This window comes from Gambusia affinis, linkage group LG02 (genome assembly GCF_019740435.1).
Source record: "Gambusia affinis linkage group LG02, SWU_Gaff_1.0, whole genome shotgun sequence".
NCBI lineage: Eukaryota > Metazoa > Chordata > Actinopteri > Cyprinodontiformes > Poeciliidae > Gambusia > Gambusia affinis.
In genome coordinates this window covers 8,612,104-8,631,975 of record NC_057869.1, presented here as the reverse complement: position 1 = coordinate 8,631,975, position 19,872 = coordinate 8,612,104, and the positions used below count along the sequence as shown (strand labels likewise).

At 39.4% G+C, this 19,872-nt stretch overlaps 1 protein-coding gene across 4 annotated transcripts in view; it reads right to left on the bottom strand.

Moving 5' to 3' along the window:
* Window positions 1-20: 20 nt before the first annotated feature.
* Window positions 21-19,872, bottom strand: part of LOC122844618 (granule associated Rac and RHOG effector protein 1-like) — a 34,021-nt gene continuing 14,169 nt past the window's right edge. For all 4 annotated transcript variants that reach the window (XM_044140260.1, XM_044140289.1, XM_044140270.1 and 1 more), the window contains exons 3-14: window positions 13,462-13,674; window positions 12,700-12,840; window positions 11,897-11,992; window positions 11,627-11,788; window positions 10,553-10,711; window positions 7,771-7,868; window positions 6,923-7,048; window positions 5,771-6,846; window positions 3,985-4,150; window positions 2,443-2,580; window positions 2,116-2,191; window positions 21-2,011 (exon numbers count right to left, since the gene is read on the bottom strand). In XM_044140260.1, the coding sequence (XP_043996195.1) occupies window positions 1,661-2,011; window positions 2,116-2,191; window positions 2,443-2,580; window positions 3,985-4,150; window positions 5,771-6,846; window positions 6,923-7,048; window positions 7,771-7,868; window positions 10,553-10,711; window positions 11,627-11,788; window positions 11,897-11,992; window positions 12,700-12,840; window positions 13,462-13,674 (2,802 nt within the window). In that variant the 3' untranslated portion in view covers window positions 21-1,660. The remainder of the gene's footprint in view (window positions 2,012-2,115; window positions 2,192-2,442; window positions 2,581-3,984; window positions 4,151-5,770; window positions 6,847-6,922; window positions 7,049-7,770; window positions 7,869-10,552; window positions 10,712-11,626; window positions 11,789-11,896; window positions 11,993-12,699; window positions 12,841-13,461; window positions 13,675-19,872) is intronic.

Below are 19,872 nucleotides of genomic sequence, written 5' to 3'. Positions count from 1 at the left end.
ACAACGCTCCGCATTTCGAATTGCTAATTTTTTTATTCATTTTTTGCATTGCTGGTACACTGTGGAAAAGAAAAATCAGTTGCCAGCTCAAAAGAACAATAAGCAACATAAGCCAAACAGTCCCCCTTCATCTTGTCTTTCAGGGTAACGTGTTTTTATTATTTTTCTCCATCTTTTTGTAGAAGCCACTAGTAAACCATTTGTACACAGCTGAGAAGCTAACAGTTACAGTCCAAGGTCTGTAATGATGTCTTTAAAAAAAAAAAAAGGCTGCAACAGTTAGGGAGATAACACAGACAAAAAGCAACAAACCCTATATGTTGATTGTGCAAAGCACATTAACTATAAAAAGATATATATTTATATGTATATACAACAAACTATTCTCTGTAAACATGTTAAGTATGTTAGTTATCTGAAAACATGGTGTCATTTCATAAATACAGGCAACATTGGCATCCGCAAACATCACAAAAAGAACATTCTGGGCCTTTAAATGCAGCCCACTGCCATAAAACCAAGGGAACAAGGGCTGTAAAGAAAACGAGACCCCTTTTCACACAATGTTTTAGTGTTTAGCATGGTATATTTGGTAACCTTTGTAGATCAATGGTGTAGTTTTGACTGTAGGAAAGAAATGTGCTTTTTCACATACGGGGAGGTGGAAAATAATCATGTAATGTCTAAAATACTAACATACAGTTATGGTATAACATGTAATACAAAAATAAGATTAATACTGTCGATACTTGCACACAAAAATATCTGAAAGAAAATATTAGGTTTGTGGGAGTTAGTGTTTTATTTTTTTTTTCTTCCAAATTTCTGAGCAAAAGGAAAAGGAAAAAAAAAAAAAAACGCCAATTAGAGAGGAGGAAATAAACTTCATGTTTGTCAATAAGCACGTCTCCTCAGCACCTTTCGTCCTCTGAACAACGCTTTGGTTGGAAAATAATCTGCAAGTGCTATCAATACCAACATGGCACATAGATACAGCTATAACTCTGAACTCTGGTCAGTTGATGTAAAAGTAGTGTATTTCTCTCAAATTCCACCTCTGCAGTGGCTTACTTTATTTATGCTGAGCCTGCTCAAAGCCTCTTGATAAAAAGAACTAAATATTTATATTTCAACTTCAGTATTTTACAAGCTATGAAACAGTAAGATGCTAGCTGTACTCTGAGTCATCTTGCATGAGATTTGGCAGTTACAGCTATGTAGACACAGTATACTTATTATGGGCAGAAATGAGAGCATTCCAAGCCCTTGTCCTCTCGTAATCCTCTCCCCTCTAGTCTCTCTCTCTCTCACACACACACGCATACACACACGCAGCTGCAGAAGCAAGTGGGTGACGGCCGTGCACGTCTCCAGCTCTTGTCTGAGGACAGAGAAACAACCACTAGACTAACTGCTGCCAGAATGACACATGCACCGTTCAAAGTTTAAAAGATGGCAGTTCAGAAAACATCAAAATATGTCTTTCTCTTCTTTTAATATGGAGATGTTTGACATGGAAAAATATAAATACAAAAATGTTGAGCCAGTGTGTGTACTTAACGTCGCCTCTGAGGCTTACAAATCTTCCAATTCAGTGGGTGTGGAGTGTAATGACTGGAGCTGCAGATCCTCAGCGGCACGTTACTTTGGACTCGTTCGATCAGTACTGGTGAAGGTAGGAGGGCCGATGCTCGTGTTTGAGGGGGAAGGATTTGAAGCCCTTGGTCATGGGTTTGGATTGTTGCTGCTGCTGCTGCTGCTGCTGTTGCTGCTGCTGTTGCTGCTGCTGCTGCTGTTGGGTGAAGGGAAAACCAGACGAGATCCCAGTGGAGGCGGAGCAGTCGCTGGCGGTCGACCACACGGGCGACTGCAGCATCTGCATGGAGTCACTCCACTGGGAGGAAGGAGGCAGGTTCATCTGGTACAAGGAAGAGCTGGGATTGGGCATGGTGTGGGTGTGGGTGGTGTGCTGCCACGGCGCTTTCGGGGGCCATGTTTTAGTTTTGCTGTCCTGCAGGGCAGAGAGTACAAATGAATCACGATTCGAGAAGAGAGGTCAGGATGAAGGTTTTCGTCACTTTCAAACTGGAAATATAAAAATGCTCTGCTTGTTACCTGGTTATCGTCACCAATGTGATGGAGAGGAGGTGAAGGCAAAGTGCACACCTCTGGCTCACCACAGCTGTGTTTCCTAGAGAACGACGAAGGAGAAGACATCACAAATTAAATTGATTTTTCATTCAAATTCAAAATTTTCATCTTCAGTTGGTCCATCTCTGTCTTAAAAATTAGTTATTGGTTTTATGTAATGACAGTTTTGAACTCTGTTTCTAATATTCTCGTTTACTGAGGTAAACAATGTTTTATCCAACATATGACCGACACATGAGACAGTCTTACTTATGAGCTTCATGTGTGAGTGATTATCAGTGAAAATCTCACCTCCTTTGTTTAACCGCTGCTACGAGGTCCGGCCCGGAAAACATGGAAAACAGGCTGTCCCCGTTGGCTGATGAAGTCTCGTCACTGGAGCTGGCCGAATCTCCCTGATTGGCTGACCAGCTGCTGTTTACGGCCTCCCTGAGAAAGCATCCGCAGTGTTTTCATTAACATAACTTGGAGCTTTGATCCACAGGACTTGCTACAACCAAGTTAAAGATATTTAAGAGTCATGTAATCATTTAATAAATGACGTTCCTGCATGAGTTTCTGTAAAAGACGACAGAGCGGTTATTTACCTCCAGGTTGTTTTCCTGGATTAGTGTGTAAGCAGGATGGCGTCTCACACTTGTGGGTGGAATTAAACGACAACAACCACGATTAACGTGGCAAATGCCTCATGGTGTCAGTTGTATTAAGAATTTAATTAAAAACACTGACAAACATTACTGTGAAAGATAATGGACCGCTGGTTTAAATAACTCCATCTGCTTCAGAGCTGTAATGCTGTGTACAGAAGCATGACCTGCATTGCACCTAAATGTTTATAAGAGTCTTGTTGTTGTACATTTATAGCAGTATTTATACTTCTTTCTGTTGATTTCTTATCAGTGAATTGATATCAGAGTCAATATTTAGACTTGTTTCCATCCCTTTTTTAATCAATTAAGGCTTTCATGTAAAAATTCTGTACTTCTACAGACTCAATTTTCTTCTCAGTCATTCAAACCTATTTTCTAACGAACGGATGGAAAAACACAAGACAGAAACGGATGTAGAATCAAGAAAAGAGGGAAAAGAGGAGACTGCTGCAGATTTGCAGTTGTGTTTGATGTTCAGCTATTGGACTGACGGCCTTACAGTTGACTCTACAAAGTCCCCACATCATCACCACTCCGCCGTATGAGGTGATGCTTGGTTTTCATTACCATGGTGCTTTAAGCATCCCATAATGCAAAGCTCATATCTGTTTAACAGGTTTTGATCCAAAGGCTTTGCAGCTCATTCAGTTGTAAATTTGCAACATTATGAGTTTTAATATTTTAACCTACAGAGTGGTGACAGTAGAAACTAACTGTTTTTTGTTTTTTTTAGCAATCTCCATGAGAATCATAGTCAGAGCTCAGGATAAATTTGCAGAGACATTTACTCCTGGGAGGACTGGCAGCTGTTTTAAAATGTTTCCTAATCATTTTTCTCCCTATAGAAAAAAGGAATATATATTATATATTTCATTTTTATCCCAAAAGGTAATTAAATGTTTTCGTAACAAATATCATCCAAGTATCTTCAAACGATCATTGTGGATGGCGATGCTGTGGTAGCAGTCAGTCCTGCAATGAATCTGAAGAGGCCTCTGACTGAAGACTGTTGCTGTATTACAGTCTTATGATGTCCTGGCGGAGACGATATTTCACAGTAACATGTCTTGGATGACACCATCTGCTGCCCACCCCATTTGCTTTTGCTGTTCCTCTTTAAGTCTTTACAATTTTTCCCAGCAGAAAGTCAATAATATGGCAGATGTACTTTGTAGATTCATACCCCTCACTGAAGTACTCTGGGTGGGACCAGGTTCTGTGTTGCTCATCAGGCATCGGCCAGTTGCTGCGCGTGTTGCTGGGGCGACGGATGTGCTGCACCTGCCTTTTCTGCTGCATGGCTTGACTGACGCCGGCAACGTAACGTGCAAACTCTGGGTCAGAGCCAACTGCATGGAGGGAGAGAGAGAGGACGGTGGGTGTGTATGTGTGTGAAGGGGGAATAAACACATGAGCGTTTCTGACGCCCTCAGCTTTTCTCTTTCATACGCCGGAGCTCCATCCATTTAAGCCAGACTGTCTACGATGGCAGAAAAATCACAATAGCCATAAGTCAACTCTGGACAGCAGGCTTCGACTGCAATCAAAAGAGTCTGCTGAGCTGTAAATAGAAACTGACAAGCCCAGCTCAGCACATAACCTCAATTTATCATCTCATCCAGATGATGCAGTTGCTTGGCTAGATAATTCAAATTAGGATGGTGCATAATTACATACGACATGGTTACTAAATGGTTTTAAACAGCTTTTGTTTGTGATTATCTCGCCTTTTGTTCCTAATGTTCTCCTGTCTGCCTGTCCTGTTTTGTTTATGTAATTGGATCTCTGCAAACTAATTTTCTTTTATGAGTCAAGAAAGACTTCAGATGATAAACTTTTTAAGCTGATTAGTAAAACACCCAGTGCAAGCATTCAAGAGTTTCAGCTCAAGGCGATTTTACTCAAGGCGACCACAAACCTTCTGAAGATTGCTCTCCTGATGCTACAGATCCCCAACATTTCATTTGTCTGCATCTTTATGCCACAATCATCAGGCTTTGCCCTCTGGACTGATGTTAGCATCAAGAGTAAGTTGGTTCAATAACAAAGCCTGAACCAAAAGCTATGGGGGGGTTTTTTCCAGTTGAAAAGTCCAAATATGGACATGTTTGTGATTTAGAGCAACATAAAGCAGTTAACTGAGTGCAGCTGAATCAACACTCACTTTTTATTTATTTTAAGGTGAACTATTCATAAAAGACTTGATAATATCCCTTATTACTGTGGTATACAGACCAGTTATTGGAAAGCTAAGTGGAAGGACAAAGTTAAGAAACTTTTAATGGCGGAACCTGACTTAATGTTGTGTTTTGATTGTTGATTCTATGTTGCATTGTGTTTTTGTGTCTGATATGATGTAAAGCACCTTGAAATGCCTTGGTGCTGAAATGTGCTATACAAATAAAATTTGATTGATTGACTGATTGGTTGATTGATTTTACAGTCACACTCTTATTTCAATCTCATTTCAATCAAGGCTGCAGGTATTCTTGTTGGATGTGCAGCTTTTTTCTGCCATACGTTCTCCTTCCTCTAGACTTTCCTCTAAACATGGAATCACTCTGATTAGCACAGACTTTTTGGAGTTTAAACTCCTGGTGGATGGACATCGTGACTGTTTCCTGTACACCTGTCAGGCCAGGCTTGTGAGGTGAAGGGCTGGGCTTTGCTTGGGTTGCTAGGCAACGAGCCAGGCTCTGCCGGAGTTGCTAGGTGAAGGGCAGAGCTGACCTGCTGATTTATGACGTTGCATTCTGAAGGTTTTTTAAATTGCTTGTTTTCCAGATACCAAAAACCATTAACTTATTGCCAAAAACCAGGTGGGTGTTTTTTTTTCTTTAAGAACTTTGGTTGTTTTCATAAGCAGTAGAGACCAAAACGGTAATGCAAAAACATGCTAATTGTAAAACCTGCGTAACTTTTTGTGATGCTCAACCTTCCAGACGGTAGATGGTAACTCGTGGCCTTACCTGCTGGGTCAAAGGGCATCGTGTCTCCCAGGACTCCAAACATCCCCTCACTCTGATCCCTGTTGGGCCAAGTATTGTTGCGGGGCCCCTGTGGCTTCTGACCCAGCATGGCTGAGATAATGGTCTCCATGTAGGTGCTGTCCAGGCCCAGACTGTACAGGTCTGAACTCAGGTCAGGCAGCCCTGGGGACCCCCACTGGCTGATGGGACCTAAGGGGGACAGTCCTGCTGGGGGCCCTTGTCCTGCAGGTTGTTGCCCTGAGGTGCCAAGCCACTTGTTTGTCACCCTGTGCTGTGGTAGAACCTGCGGTGGGGTCTGCTGAGGGGGCAGCTGGGAAGGAGGAGCCTGCTGCTGGGTGATGGGCTGCAGGAGGTGCTGGTAGTACTGCAGTGAAGGAGGGGAGGGCTGCTGAGGCGGTGGAGGCTGCTGCTGCTGCGATGGGGGCGGCTGGGTTTGAGGCTGAGTCTGTTGCTTCTGCACCGACGGAGGCAGCTGAGTTAGGGAGTTAGATGGCGTCTGTAGAGCAGTGTAGGAAATGGACTGGGAAGCTGGTGGATGGCCACTAGGCGGCTTCAGCTCTGCAGGGTTAGCAGAGGCCACAGAGTTCCTCCTCTTCACCAGGGGTGATGCCTGCTGGGATTTGCCCATGTTGAATCCTGAGAGAAAGTCGATGACATCTTGCATCTCTTGGTCAGTGGGAAGGTTCTTCCCCTGGTCATCAGATACCGAGCCATTAGCCAGCTGGTTTTGCTGGGTGGTGTCAGGTGTGCTGGACAAGCCACCCATCTGTAGAATACTCTGCACCCTCCCGTCGTTGTGCCCGAGGCCCTTGGCCTTGTCGTCAGAGCTACTGGTCGAAAGCATGCTGCGGGATGGAGTGTTGGGGATGGAATAGCTGCCTCCACTGTTGGAGCTAGATGAGACCTTCTTGGCAAATTTGGAAGTCAGTTTAGATATCGTTTTTGGCAAGCCACTGGAGGTTTTGGAGCTGGTACCCGTAGGCATGTCCGCCTGGCAACCATATTCTGGGCTTTCACGCTGCAGCTGGATCTGAATGGTCGGCAAGGCCTGGTCCCTTTTTCAGAGAAACACAAAGTGTTACCGACAAATGAGAAGAAAGAAAAATAACTCTTGGTTCAACATCCTCTTACTTTCTCTCTTTCCATCTGTTGATGTCAAACACGGCTGTGTAAAGTACATCTACCAGTCCGAGGGTCTTCTCTGGATCCAGGCTCCGCTGGAGCAGGGACATAGTGGCCGGGTCCTCCTTCAGACACCTGAGCAGAAACAAGATGATGTTAACTCAACATGATATCCAAGACTGTACTGCACAAATTTTGTTTCTTATGGGGTCAGTTCTTATCTGAAACCAAACTGTAACAGTGTTGACCAATGTTTAGTTACGTCTTTGTGTCCATCACTGATGATAAAAGACTTTAGCCTCGGAATGTCCAAACATTTTGTCACATGGATAAAATTCGTCAAGTTATAAAAACCTGCAAGCCTAAAAATTTGTATTTTTCTTCTTAACAATAAACTAAGCTGCAGTACTTAAATCTTTAAGTAAAAAGATAAAGAAAAAACATTTGGTCTATTCTGGAGAAACAAAAACAGGATTGAGGTCACTATCTTGAAAATGCTGCCTGTATTTAGCCAAGTTTAGTAAATTTATTAAAAGCAGATTTAGCAGGAGAAAGTAATAAACTTGATTGTTAGAAGATGAATGCAGTATTTTCTATTATATTATGTTTCTACTTTTGACAGTAGAAACATAATATTTCAGTCCCTTCTTCCTCACAGATGACCATAAGTAGACACTGAAAAACAATTTCAAAGTGACATTAAATTAATCCAAACCCAAAAGGAACCATTTTCATATAGATATGACATATAAACATTGTGATCTTAGCCAAATGTACATTAAAGATCTCAACTGCTGTGGTTTTTAATCAACATTGCCTTAATCTAACATCTTAGAAAAATGTGTTGGTAGACCCACCATGTTGAAGGAACCTGGACCACCACCTTGGATCCCTCCAGAGCGATGTGGGGAGCGTAAGCCTCCTTATTCTCTATCTGAGCTGTATCAACAACCACCTGTTGAGGCAGAAAAACAAAACACCTCAATCAGCTTCTAGCAGGGTGCAAATAGGCCTGTCACGATAAACAATAAATTAACTAATTGTACCATAAATTAAAACTATTGACCTCATTTTAATTATCGGCTTAATCGCCTCTTCCGGCCTTTTTCTTTTTCTGTTGATGACACTGAATGAAAAAAGGCTCAACTACGGTGCTCTCCACTGACCTCTCCCATCCTCATATCCTTAGTGTAATGCCCAGCGCACACTACATGATCTTAGAGCTGTCAGCCGATTTTCAAAACATGAGAGACCACAGAAATCCTAAGTATAACGGTTCGATCGGGTTTGATCATGCCATGTGGTGTCCAACAATGGGCACAAAATAATGGCTAGAAGTCCAGTCAACTAATTTTAAACCCAGGCATTAATCAATGCTTTACTACAATCTACCTGCAATGCATGTGGCTCTAGTGTCAGGGTAAAATCCTGACTGAATGAAAATCAGTAGAACCTATTTATGTCACGTTAACGAAGAACAGCTGAAAAGTTACCGCCCCAACTCCTCCCCTTGTCATTTATATACTCTTTGCACCAAATGTTTTATAAACATTAATGTTGTTTCCACATATCATCTCCAATGTCCGCTGGACCTCGGGTTGCGCAGTGTCAGCTGTTTGGAATTCCCCAATGTAATTTCCCCTGAGAAAGCGCGGAGGAGAATCTGCGCTTCCTGATTGGTTACCTGTCACATTCAACAAGCTGCCTTAACGCTCCCAGTCGGGGAAAACCCCTGATTTAGATCGGAGCGGCCACGACAATCTACCGTAACACACCACACACTACAGGATGATCGGTTACGAAATTGCAAGCCGCAAGGGGAAAAAATCGGGGCAAAAAATCGTGTAGTGTGAACTATTGCATCAGGTAGTCGAATGTGCCCATCATCTCTATTTAAATCTAATTATTACTATAGGGCAACATAGTATACAGACTTCATAATCTGCACTCTTTTGGTTGAATGCAGTATTCATTTCCACTTTGGCTTTATGTTGTTTAGTTTTTATTCAAGTGCGTTTTTTGTTCATGGAGACTGAGAATCCATTTTATTTTTATTTTTGGTTGGTTTTTTTATTTTGTTAATCAGTTCCAGTGTTAAGTGCTCTTTTGAAAATAAAGTGTATCTATCTTTGGCAGGAAATCGCATGCATTATTATGTGATTTCTATTAAATCAGTGTACAAACAATATTATTGTTTATCGCAACAATTTTTGAGACAATTAATTGCTCAGCAAAATTTATTATCGTGACAAACTCATGTGCAAATGAAAAAAACTTATCTTAACTATGCAGTAGCTGGACAGTATATAATCCGTTTTAGATTTGTCCGGCATTCGTTCACCAGCCAGCAGTGAGAGGCAGGTCAAGGTGAGGAAGCCGAATGCTTTTAATCAGACAGCGCCAAAGCGACATGTCTTCCTGCTAGTGTGAGCAAGTCTGTCCACAAGTTCTCTGAGAGTGGCCTTGGCTCCTCGAAACCCATGCAAGCTGGGTCACAGGGAGGGAGGAAAGTAGGGAGGAGTCCATTTCCTGGATTACAGGAAATGACTCCATTGTTTTTGTCAGAGCAGGTGTATCCTTAAAAACCCCACTTGGAGTTTTTTTTTGTTACCAAAAAGAACCACACAAATAAACAAATAATGTCAGTATGACATGTCAAATAAATCCAAGAAAGATCACAGAGGGCGAGGGGAATATATATTGTATCCAAAAGATTATAGGACATGTTAACTTTGGTTTTTATGTCAAATCTGCCCTTTTTGTGTTTTTCTGTTATGTTCCATTGTTGGATTCTACATTGTTGTACTCCTGTAAAGCATCTTTGAGTACTTAGAAAAGCTGTACAGAAATAAAATGTAATGTTATTATGTTTTATCCATCCATTTATATATAACTTTACATACTTTTTGAACAACGTAATACGTAGATATCCATATGTCAAAAAAAAAAAAAAAAAAAAAAAAGAGTAAAAAGTTTAAAGGAATACAGCGTTAAAAGAAAATAAAATGAGCTCTACTACTCTGCACGCACTGACAAGTATATGAGTAAATGCAGGCATTTTATAAAAAACAGGGACTTTATTTTGTGTGTGTGTCCATGCATGCAGCGGTAAAGTCCATTTTCAGCTTAGAGACGATAGCCTCCGATTAGGGGCTAATGCAAGACGCTCATTCATCATCTAAGGACTGTTTTACAGTTCTAACTGAGGTGGGAGGGCTTGATGGGAACACTCCAGTTTTTTCCTGTGTGGTCTAACATAAACACAATGGTGACCCAGCTTTATTTCGACTCCTTATTTTAACAGTAAAAGGTAAAAGACAAAGGGCAAAGTAGCTTTGTTTGCATACCTGTCCAGGCAAGCCTGTCCTGCATTCAGATGAAAAAGGAATGCTTTTTCTCTTATGTCTGTTTCTGGTGTTTGTTTACACCTCTAAGCAATTACAGAGATCTGATACTAATTTAAATGAAAACAAAGAGCAAGAAGGGAAACTCGTAGAAAAAAAGACAAGGATTCAGCAACTATTTGCAGAGACCTGTTCAAAAATAACAAACATTCGTCCCATTTATTTTCCACACGAGAACAATACAGCAGAGACTTAAAAGGCAGCATGAAATGCATGAGAAATGTTTGCTTCTCACCAGACCAGCTTGGGCAAACAGCAGCTGGACAGCCGTCTTACAGGCTCCCCTCCAACTGGATGGGCAAACCTGATTGAGGACTTCTGTGACTGGAGACTCGTCCCTGGGGGTCATTCCGTTCTGTCCCAGCAGCTCTTTAATGAGCTGAAGCATTGTGTGCTGCAGACAAAAGATGGATGGATGTTAACTAACGTCTGCTTTGAACATCTGATGATGGTACATCAAAGATGGTGATTAAAAAAAAATCAACTAGAGAAATTCTTAAATTGTGGCACTTTGTCTGCTTTTAGCAAAACTTTAAAAAAATGTGGTATTTGTTTGGTAAACATGAATGAAAGGTTCCTCTTGCAGTGTTTATCTCAGAAGTCCAAAGTTAGATATGTGAATGACTATATTTATACAATTAAATTCCAGCTCCAAGTTTGAGATCTACTTACTAATATTATCAGGGACCAGGATTAGTAGAAACCTAATAGGAATCAGTTCATTAGCCTTCATAGAGATGTTTCAAACTGTTCTGTTGCTGTGCACTTCCAGTCAGCAGGCTGAAAGAAGGACAGTATATTATCCCCTAACTTCTAAAGAAAAACTGAAGTGTTTAGAAATATTTCTGTTGGATGAAAATATGTTATTGTCTGAACTAAAGGAGCAGCCTAATGCTATTTTGACATTGCAGGAAAAAACACAAGCAATATTACTTGAAACGTTAGCTTCACTGTAACTATCATTTTTGTAGCAGGAATACTATTAATTTTCTCAAGTGAAACAAATACTGTGTCTACATGAAAACAAAAGGAGGCTGTATAGTACTGTGTCTTTAGTATTTAATAACGTATACATTGGCAAAAGTGTGAATAATTTTGTTTTTGGCCACAACTATCACCAAGATTGTTTTTCCTGAGGTGGTATATGTTGTAACAAGTTTGAGAACCTCTATAGAGAGTGCATTGTTAAACACAGAAAACAACATTCCTTAAAAACCAGATTGACACATAAAACTGAAAATAGTAGACTGTGACAAAGAGGCATAATCCACTTTTTAAACGGCAAACTCCTGTTTTAGATTTTACAAACCGTTTTCAGTTTGAGGTTCTCTGCCGCTGATTCGTTGAAGGAGACCCCTTTAAGGAAGTGAGAGCCAATCTGCACAGGGATGGTGGGAAGTTCACACTGGATGGGCTGAGAGGTGGTCTGCCTCCTGCCTGCCTGCTGAGCCTCAGCCTCACTGCAACAGCCCTTCAAAAAACAACAACCCAAACATATTAGCAAAGCTCCACATTCAAACCTGAACCCATATCTTCAAACACTTTATTAAAGATATACGTTTGCAAAGACTAAACCCACCTGTAAGGCTGCCTCCACAGCTTTGGGGTTGAAATGAAAACCTGCCTTCAGTGCATACTCACTATGACCCAGGCTTTCTAGAGCTGCTTTGTAAGCCTTTATGGACAGGAAACACAAGTAGCAGAGTAAATACAGTAAATAAATAAAATACACTTTTAGCAAATAACTTAGAAAAAGTATGAGATTGTTTCTTTCTGTAATTCAATTTAATAAGTGTTACTATTTAAAATACAGATGAAATACTTCTTTGGGAGTTATGTTACTGTGTATTTATGACTGTTACTTGTCAAAAAATTTGAATATTACAACAAATAAGACATATGAAAATATTTTGTCATAAAATCATTACGGCCATTGGGAATAAAAACTGCACTCCAAACTGTGCTGTAACCAAGCATATTCATGGAAAGTTAAGCGGAAGTAAAAAATAAAATAAAAAAAAATAAAAAAAAGTGGTGCAAAAAAGTAAAAAACTACAATGGTTAACTGCTGCCTTGAGAGGCTACCATTAATAAAAAAAAATCCTTACTACTCTTATGCAATATTTACATTTTCTGTGAAACTTAATTATGAATTTCACAGAAACTCATAATTTTCTTTGTAAAATTATAGTTTTTCCAATTGGAGCTAAGAATCATTTAAACAAAAAAAATATTTGGAATACGTTACTCTGTGTGTAAAGGTCAATACAACACAATTTTCACATTCTAACTGAAATAAATGAACTCTTGGATGATGTGCCAGTTTAAAAGCAGCTGTTTTAAAAAGTAAAGTTAGGTTTGATGGACATGTTGAAAGCATACTTGTAATGCGCTGTCAATCTTCATATTGAGCTCCTTCAGCTGGTGTTCGGGGATGGTGGTGTTGTTGGAGCAGAAGAGCTGCTGAACCTGGAGGCCAGCCAGGCAGCCGTCCCGGCCCCGCTCCCTCAGCCTCGCTGTGGCCTGAAGACATAACGGCAAACAGCTCAACAAACTCACTGGAGGAAAAAGAAAAAGAGCTCAAGCATGTTTAATTGTCAATTTGAACATCATTAAATATTTTTTTCAGTTCAGTATAAATTGCTTTATAACACTGTTTAAATCTTGTTAGATACAACATTAAAAAACAGGCAGGATATTTTTTTAGAGTGATTTAAAAAGAAAATGGTTTTAGCTTATATACTGTCACTCTATATGCAGTTCTTGTTTCCTCTAGGGCCAGCACTTAGCATGCCAGGGTTTAACAGATCAATCAACCTACTACTCTCCTCTTTACCTCTCTGTATACAACAACACCCAAAAGGGAGCCAGAGAGACTGATTAGCCTGAGGATTAGTTGGGTCCTTTTACAGAACAGGCTCCCTTACACGGGTTGGAATTAGAGGGGCGCAGTCAAAGCAATACAGGTTCACACACACAAACTGCAGCCTGCGAAATAGGAAATAGAAAATTGTGGCTGGAAATCACACGGTTAGCATTTATCAGGATTGTGTAACAAGCTGAATTTTCACCTCACACTGACAAACCCGATATTTTTTTCTCAGTCCAGACGTGGAAAAACTCCTGGGGCTAGTGGCTGCATACCTCAGCTGCACCTTTCCATGAGCGAGAGGCTTCTTCCAGCTCCGTTAGAGGCCCAAGGTCGGAGTTTTGGGAGCGGGAGTTGACGCAGCGCTCTTGAGCCTGTGCAAGAGCCTCTGCCAGGCAGTTCTGGGCTACAGGCTGGACCTTTTGCAACGCTTGTGAAAGAAACTGGAAATGGACCTGCATCACTGTGACGAAGCACCGACCCAGCACCTGGACAGACACAGAAGCTATTTCTGTTACAGCACATCACCAGGAAAATCTATTTAACAAAATCAGGCAGGGCTGTTGAAATTCAACAACATGGACATCACTGGGAGAATTGTTACATAGAGTGAATGGTTGGGAACCCAAAGACCAGGCCTGCGACTAACACTTATTTTGGTATTTGATTATTCTATTGGGTATTCTGGCAAGTAAACAGATTCAACCACTTAAGCTTGCAGATGCAAATTCACTTAATTTTTTTAAAATAACAAAATAAATATTTTATTGCCTAAAATGCAACAACATATTCTTTTAGTGAACACCTGATCATCAGTACAGTATAGGGTTGATGTATTGATTTTTTTTTATTAACCAATTAATGAACTAATAATTAATAAAAAACAGACAAAGCTAAAATTATGCCATTCAAGGAGGTTTTGGTAGAACATTTTACACAATTACTTTTTTTCTTAAATGCAAAATGTATATTTAGTACAGTTTTGGAGTCTGTACACTCCAACTAATCTATTTCTAAATTAATTCACAATTATGTCAACAATCAACACATCACAAGTTAATCAATTAATAACTCAGCCTTATTTCCAACCATTTAGTAACTAATGAAATATGACAATAATTGTAAATAGCATTTTTAATTTTACAACTTGGCTACAGCTGTTTTTTATTCTCAATAGTGAGCCGATTGCTTTTTGTAACATTTATAAACATGTGTTGCAGTACAGTAGTTTGGCAGCATTAAACTGCTGAATCACCTCTCACATTTGCCTACATTTGTAGCCACATGACTGTCAGCAGACTGTCACACCACTAATCTGTTTAATGATAAGATTATGAGTCATTCAGAAGCATTTCTTCCTTTAACAACCTAACCAGTTCAAGTTTATTTAGGAGATAGTGATGCTTTTTTCCTGTCTTACCATACAATGCCTGGCAAAAGTTGACGTACCTCTTGTCTTCACGATTTATCACAGTACAAACACAAACTTATCAAAAGGTTTGAGATATTATGGTAGACAAACAAATTTCCAACATATTTTCAAACCAAAAAACTAAAGAGTGTTTTTGGGGACTTTTATTTAGCCTGCTTTATTCTGAATACAAATATGAAGATCTAAGAGGTTTTATAGACTACAGGTGAACAAACTGCATCACAGCAGGTTGGACTGGAAGAAAGAAGTTTAACTCATCTGAAGCAGTAAGAAGCTTTAAATATCTTAAACACTATTCAGTCTATCATATGAAAATGCAAACCTATCAGGATCATGAGGTATGGGAAATATGGAGGAACTGGGGGAGTTCAGGTGGGATGCAAATTTACAAATTTTGCACTTTATAAATCTAAAGGTTATAAAAGAGCTCCGAAAAGAAAGCCATCATTGGAAGAAACCCATAAAAAAAAAATCATGTTTATAAGAAACGTAAGGGATGATTTTCATCAGCAGGATCAGGGATGCCATTAGTGTGGACAGCAACAAATAAATAAAAAAATAAAATCAAGACTGGGGCAAAAGAACAGCTTGTAACATATCTCCTACAATGCATCAGCTAGAACTACAACAAAAGAGTTCACACTGAATTATTTTGGAAAAAAAACCTTGAACTGGTGTTCAAAAATGCTCCCTGTCTAATTTGACTCAGATTGAGGTATTTTGCAAAGAAGAGTGAGTAAAAATATCCAAGTATGCAAAGCTGGTAGAGACAGCTCTACCAAGCACTGACTCAGATGGGCTGAAAAGAAAAGCACCCCACACTTTTGTATTTGGAACTGAACAAATTTGAAAAACTATCTATGCATTTCCTTCCAGTATGCAATAATTTTTGTGAGGTATATATAATTTTTGTTGAGGTATATAGAAATTCCCAATACAGCAAGTTTTTGTGGTTGTAAAGTGACAAACTGAGAAGAGTGAATACTTCTGCAAGACATTAGGATGTTTTTCTCTGGGGCAAAGGTTTTGGGAAAGCCCCTTCAATCTGAGGCCATGACCATGTGGTCAAGTTAAAACACACGCTTTCAGAATAAAGGTTTCCTGGACAAAAAGACTGTCTTTGTACTTAACTTTGAGATCAACCACGAGCTGCAAAACACACAAATCATCAGAATGGAATATTTGTTTAAGATTTTTAAAGCAAGAGAGACAATCTGTTGTTTTTCACTGAGCTTGTCTGCCTTTTTCACTGTCATTAAAAATTCCCCACAGTGTTCTTCACAGTTCCTTTTTTCAATTTTAGCTTTACATCATCCTGCTATTACCAATCCTAAATTGAGCGTTTGTGTGCGGAGAGAATAGTTCTGCCTTGTTTGCTGGTTAGCGAGAGAGAAACAGGACACCGCAGGGCCCACCATGGTCACAGGGTTTTCTTTTTTCAGGTACTTGCTGAAAATATCTCAAGAGATTTGCTGAGTTGTGAGGACGGAAATATGCTGTCGCATTCTGACAGCGGGCAGAAACAACAGGACACAGCCACTTTTGGTCCTCAGCCCCACACTTCATGGGAACCACTGTGCCGTGTAAATAAGGGGAGGCGTAAAATTCCACATGTTGGAAGTTTCATTGTTATTGTAACAAAACACGCTTATGGATCCATTACAGATGGTGGAATTCGCTGCCTCATTTACTTTGTCTTTATCCCAACAAGAGTATTTCAGTCGTTGATCAGCCATCATTTCCACAGAAAACTGTCAGGCCATAAATAACAAAAAAGAAAAAAATCTCTAAAGTAACAAATGGTGAGGCATACCAACATAGAACAACAAAGGGATGTTTTTTAAGCATGTACAATCTTACTTGCATTCATTTCTATGCTTTTAGCATTTAAAAATGCTAAAAATATATATCTTTGGCCAGAAGATGGCACTTGATTACATCATGAACTGAAAAGATTTTATATTTTATCCTCTGAGGATAATAACTGTTGGCAACGATTGATTTAGATTTTACAGGATTGCCCAGAACACAGAAGGATCCTTAAATAAAAAAAGAAAACAAACAATGTTGAAAACCAGTCTACATTATGTGTATATATACATATGTGCCAGAGGACATACTGAGACAATGAAGCTTTAAGCTGATATCACAGAGTCCAACATATCCTAAATAGGATAAAAATACACAAACACACACTCTCAGATCAAAAAGTAGTGTGAAAGCCTACAATAACCGAGCAAGTAGAAAAAAAAAAATGAGGACATGGCCTCAGAACAGATAATGGATAACACATGTTATTGGCTCTGCAGTATCTTACAGTCATGGAAAATATGAGAAATAAGGAGTGCAGCAGAGCCAAGCCGCTGTTGGCCCCTACTGCAACCAAACAAGGTCACTCATAAATCCAACACTTTAAGACTTCCATTTTCTGAGCACACCTGCACTATCAGAACACCAAATTTAAGGGGGTAATGTTCCTGAGATCCAGATTGCTGATAGAAAGTTTTATAATAACCAGATGTCTGCTTGGAGGGTTTCCACTGCCGTCTGATTTGTTGGGGGAGGAAATAAAAAGGGTCTCTACCTTAGTTGGTCAATGTAAACAGTCCTGCTGTGGTTTCTGTTGCCTTTTCAGCTCAGAGATTAGAAAAGGGCTGTTAACTGCTGCTCTGATCTTATAGGCTGAGGCTGAGGTACTGGGTCTGTGTATTAGAAACTATTAATGCAATCAGACAGATCCTTCTCTGCAGCAGTTTCAAGTTGCAGGTCTTAATTAAGTGCATCACACAAAGGTGTTCCTCAAGGTTCTGTTTTGAGACCCTTGTTTTTTCTGTATTCATTCTCCTTCTTCAACACATTTTTAGAACTTTTATACTTTATAATATGCTTTAAATTAGATGGATTTTTTTTTCTTTTATTCCAAATAAAAGTGCTAAAATTATGAAAAACAGGACGCTTGAAAATCTTCAACTCAAACAAGAACATTTGTTCAGACACCAGACGAAATGAAACATTTGCTCCTTTAGTGTAAGCAATATCTTCCGAAACATTGGGGTATATTCTGAGTGAAGACGTATGCAAGATGTACCTCGTTAATCTACATTTCTCTAAGAAGATAAAAAAATAGGGTGAAAAATGTTGAGCTCCAGTTTCATGGTCATAACAGAAAGTTATTATACATGGCAGATCTCATCAAGACTTCATTAGGTAGATTCATCATTTATGTGCATAATAAAACATCCCTGGAGTACCTAAAGGTTGTTCAAAGAGCCTCTATCTGGTTTTTGATATCAAGTCATCCGGGTTTTCAAGTCACACAGCTTCTATCTGACAGGAAAGTTACAATGGCTTTAGAGTACAACATAAAATACAGTTTTTTTGTTTTGCTTTTTCTGTGCTCTAAATGAACAAGCAATCAGCAACAGCAGCTCCATGACTGTAGAATTAGAAAAATTCTGAACTTCCCAATCTATTCATTGGTAATTTAATAAAAATAACGGCAATGTAAAACCCCACAGCTTCCACTTAATCTGAAGAAAGGAGAAAAATCTTTTCTTTTTCCTGGTTTACACTGTGGTAAACAAGTAAGCTCAGAAATGCTACGGCACCAATCTGTGCACCAAGTATGTTTGCACTTATTCAAAGGCCTGTTTCAGTTTATAAAATGTTGCACACAGCAACTTATTTATGAATGTGTTCCTCAGTAAATGTTTCAGTATTAGTCAATGGAAATTACACCCTGCTGGGTCTCTTTCTCTATAAACAGATTTGATGTTTAAATTAAGAACACCACGTTATGGTGAAGACAGTAACAATGTGAAAAAAGATGTCAGAAGCTGTAGACTAATATGTCTGCCCATGGGGATGAGTGAATGTTTTTTAGTTGTCATAATGCCTCTCTGGTTGGTCTGCCTTTGGTCTTATTTCTGTGCTTTAAACTTACAAGTTTCTCAAACAGACCCTAAAAAGAAGGATCTTTTCATGCATATTTGGCAGCAGTATCCCTCTGAGCTGCCAGAGAACCACATTCTTTTTATGGAATAGAAAGAGGCAAAAAAAAAATAGAAGAAAGAAAGAAGGAGACATGAGCAAAAGAAGGAAAGAAAAAGGGGAAAGCTTCACATACCACAACTCCCCAAACTCAACAATCTATTTGGTTCGTTTAGACGACCTCACAGTCTGTCCAGCTACCAGACCACATTCCATAAATGAGCAACGCGCAAACTTGCATTGTACCCTGCATTAAGTTAGTAGCAAATGATGTGTAAACTACTTTATTCAACATGTATGCGTTATTATAAAACAAAAAAATGGATGAAAGACTGAACAGTGACTGTTGGTTGACAATGACTCATCACAAAAACAGAGAGTTCAGTAATATCATTGTGACAAGCTTCTTTCAAAAATGCCGACTGCCTTTCCATCCACTGTTCTTGTTTACATGTTTAAAATAAGTTTACATTTACTATCATAATATTATTGTATGTGCAGAGTGGTTTCCACAAAGGTTTTTATAACTAATAGCGGAGCCATCCATCTATGCTGAAACAAATGTGCCATTAATGCCAGGGTCCAGACACCGAGTGCAAATTCCAAGTCATGCGGTCTAAACTTTCACAGACTTGGCTTTCCTCTAATATTTATCTGTGCATATTCACGACCACAGAGAGTCAGATTAACTGACTGCGGTGCAGAAGTGTTTCCTGTTTTGGGCTCAGCCACATCCACAGAAGTTCTGCAGCCCCTCACCAGTCTTGGCTGCTGCACACCCGTTGGCTGCTAAGTCATAGTTTTGTTTAAAGATCCTTCATCATGAAGAAGACAATTACAACACATCCCTCATAATTTTGTTCAGCATTATATTTTCTTTAGCAATGCAGACTTAGTGCCGTTCTCATTTTGTGGCTTCTGCAGACTAGATGGAGAAATATTACTACAGATCTATAGCCTTGGCTCAGCCAGTAGCCGCTAAGAGAACCAAAAGCACCACAATTTAAAACAGAAGTCCTTAAATAGTTATAGAATTTAAATACCCTTTGAAATAAATATGATGAATACTTTAATGTATTCATTTAATGTGGAAATCAGTTCAAATTTGAACAGTGTGCTAAAAATATAATAATTTCAATACTTATTTAAACATTTCATGGCCCTCATCAAAGTCAGGGTTTTTTTGAGTATTAATTAGAAAGTAAAGTTAGTCGGCCTGGATTTACGTACGTTAACTTAAGATGCATCAATCCAAAGAATTAAA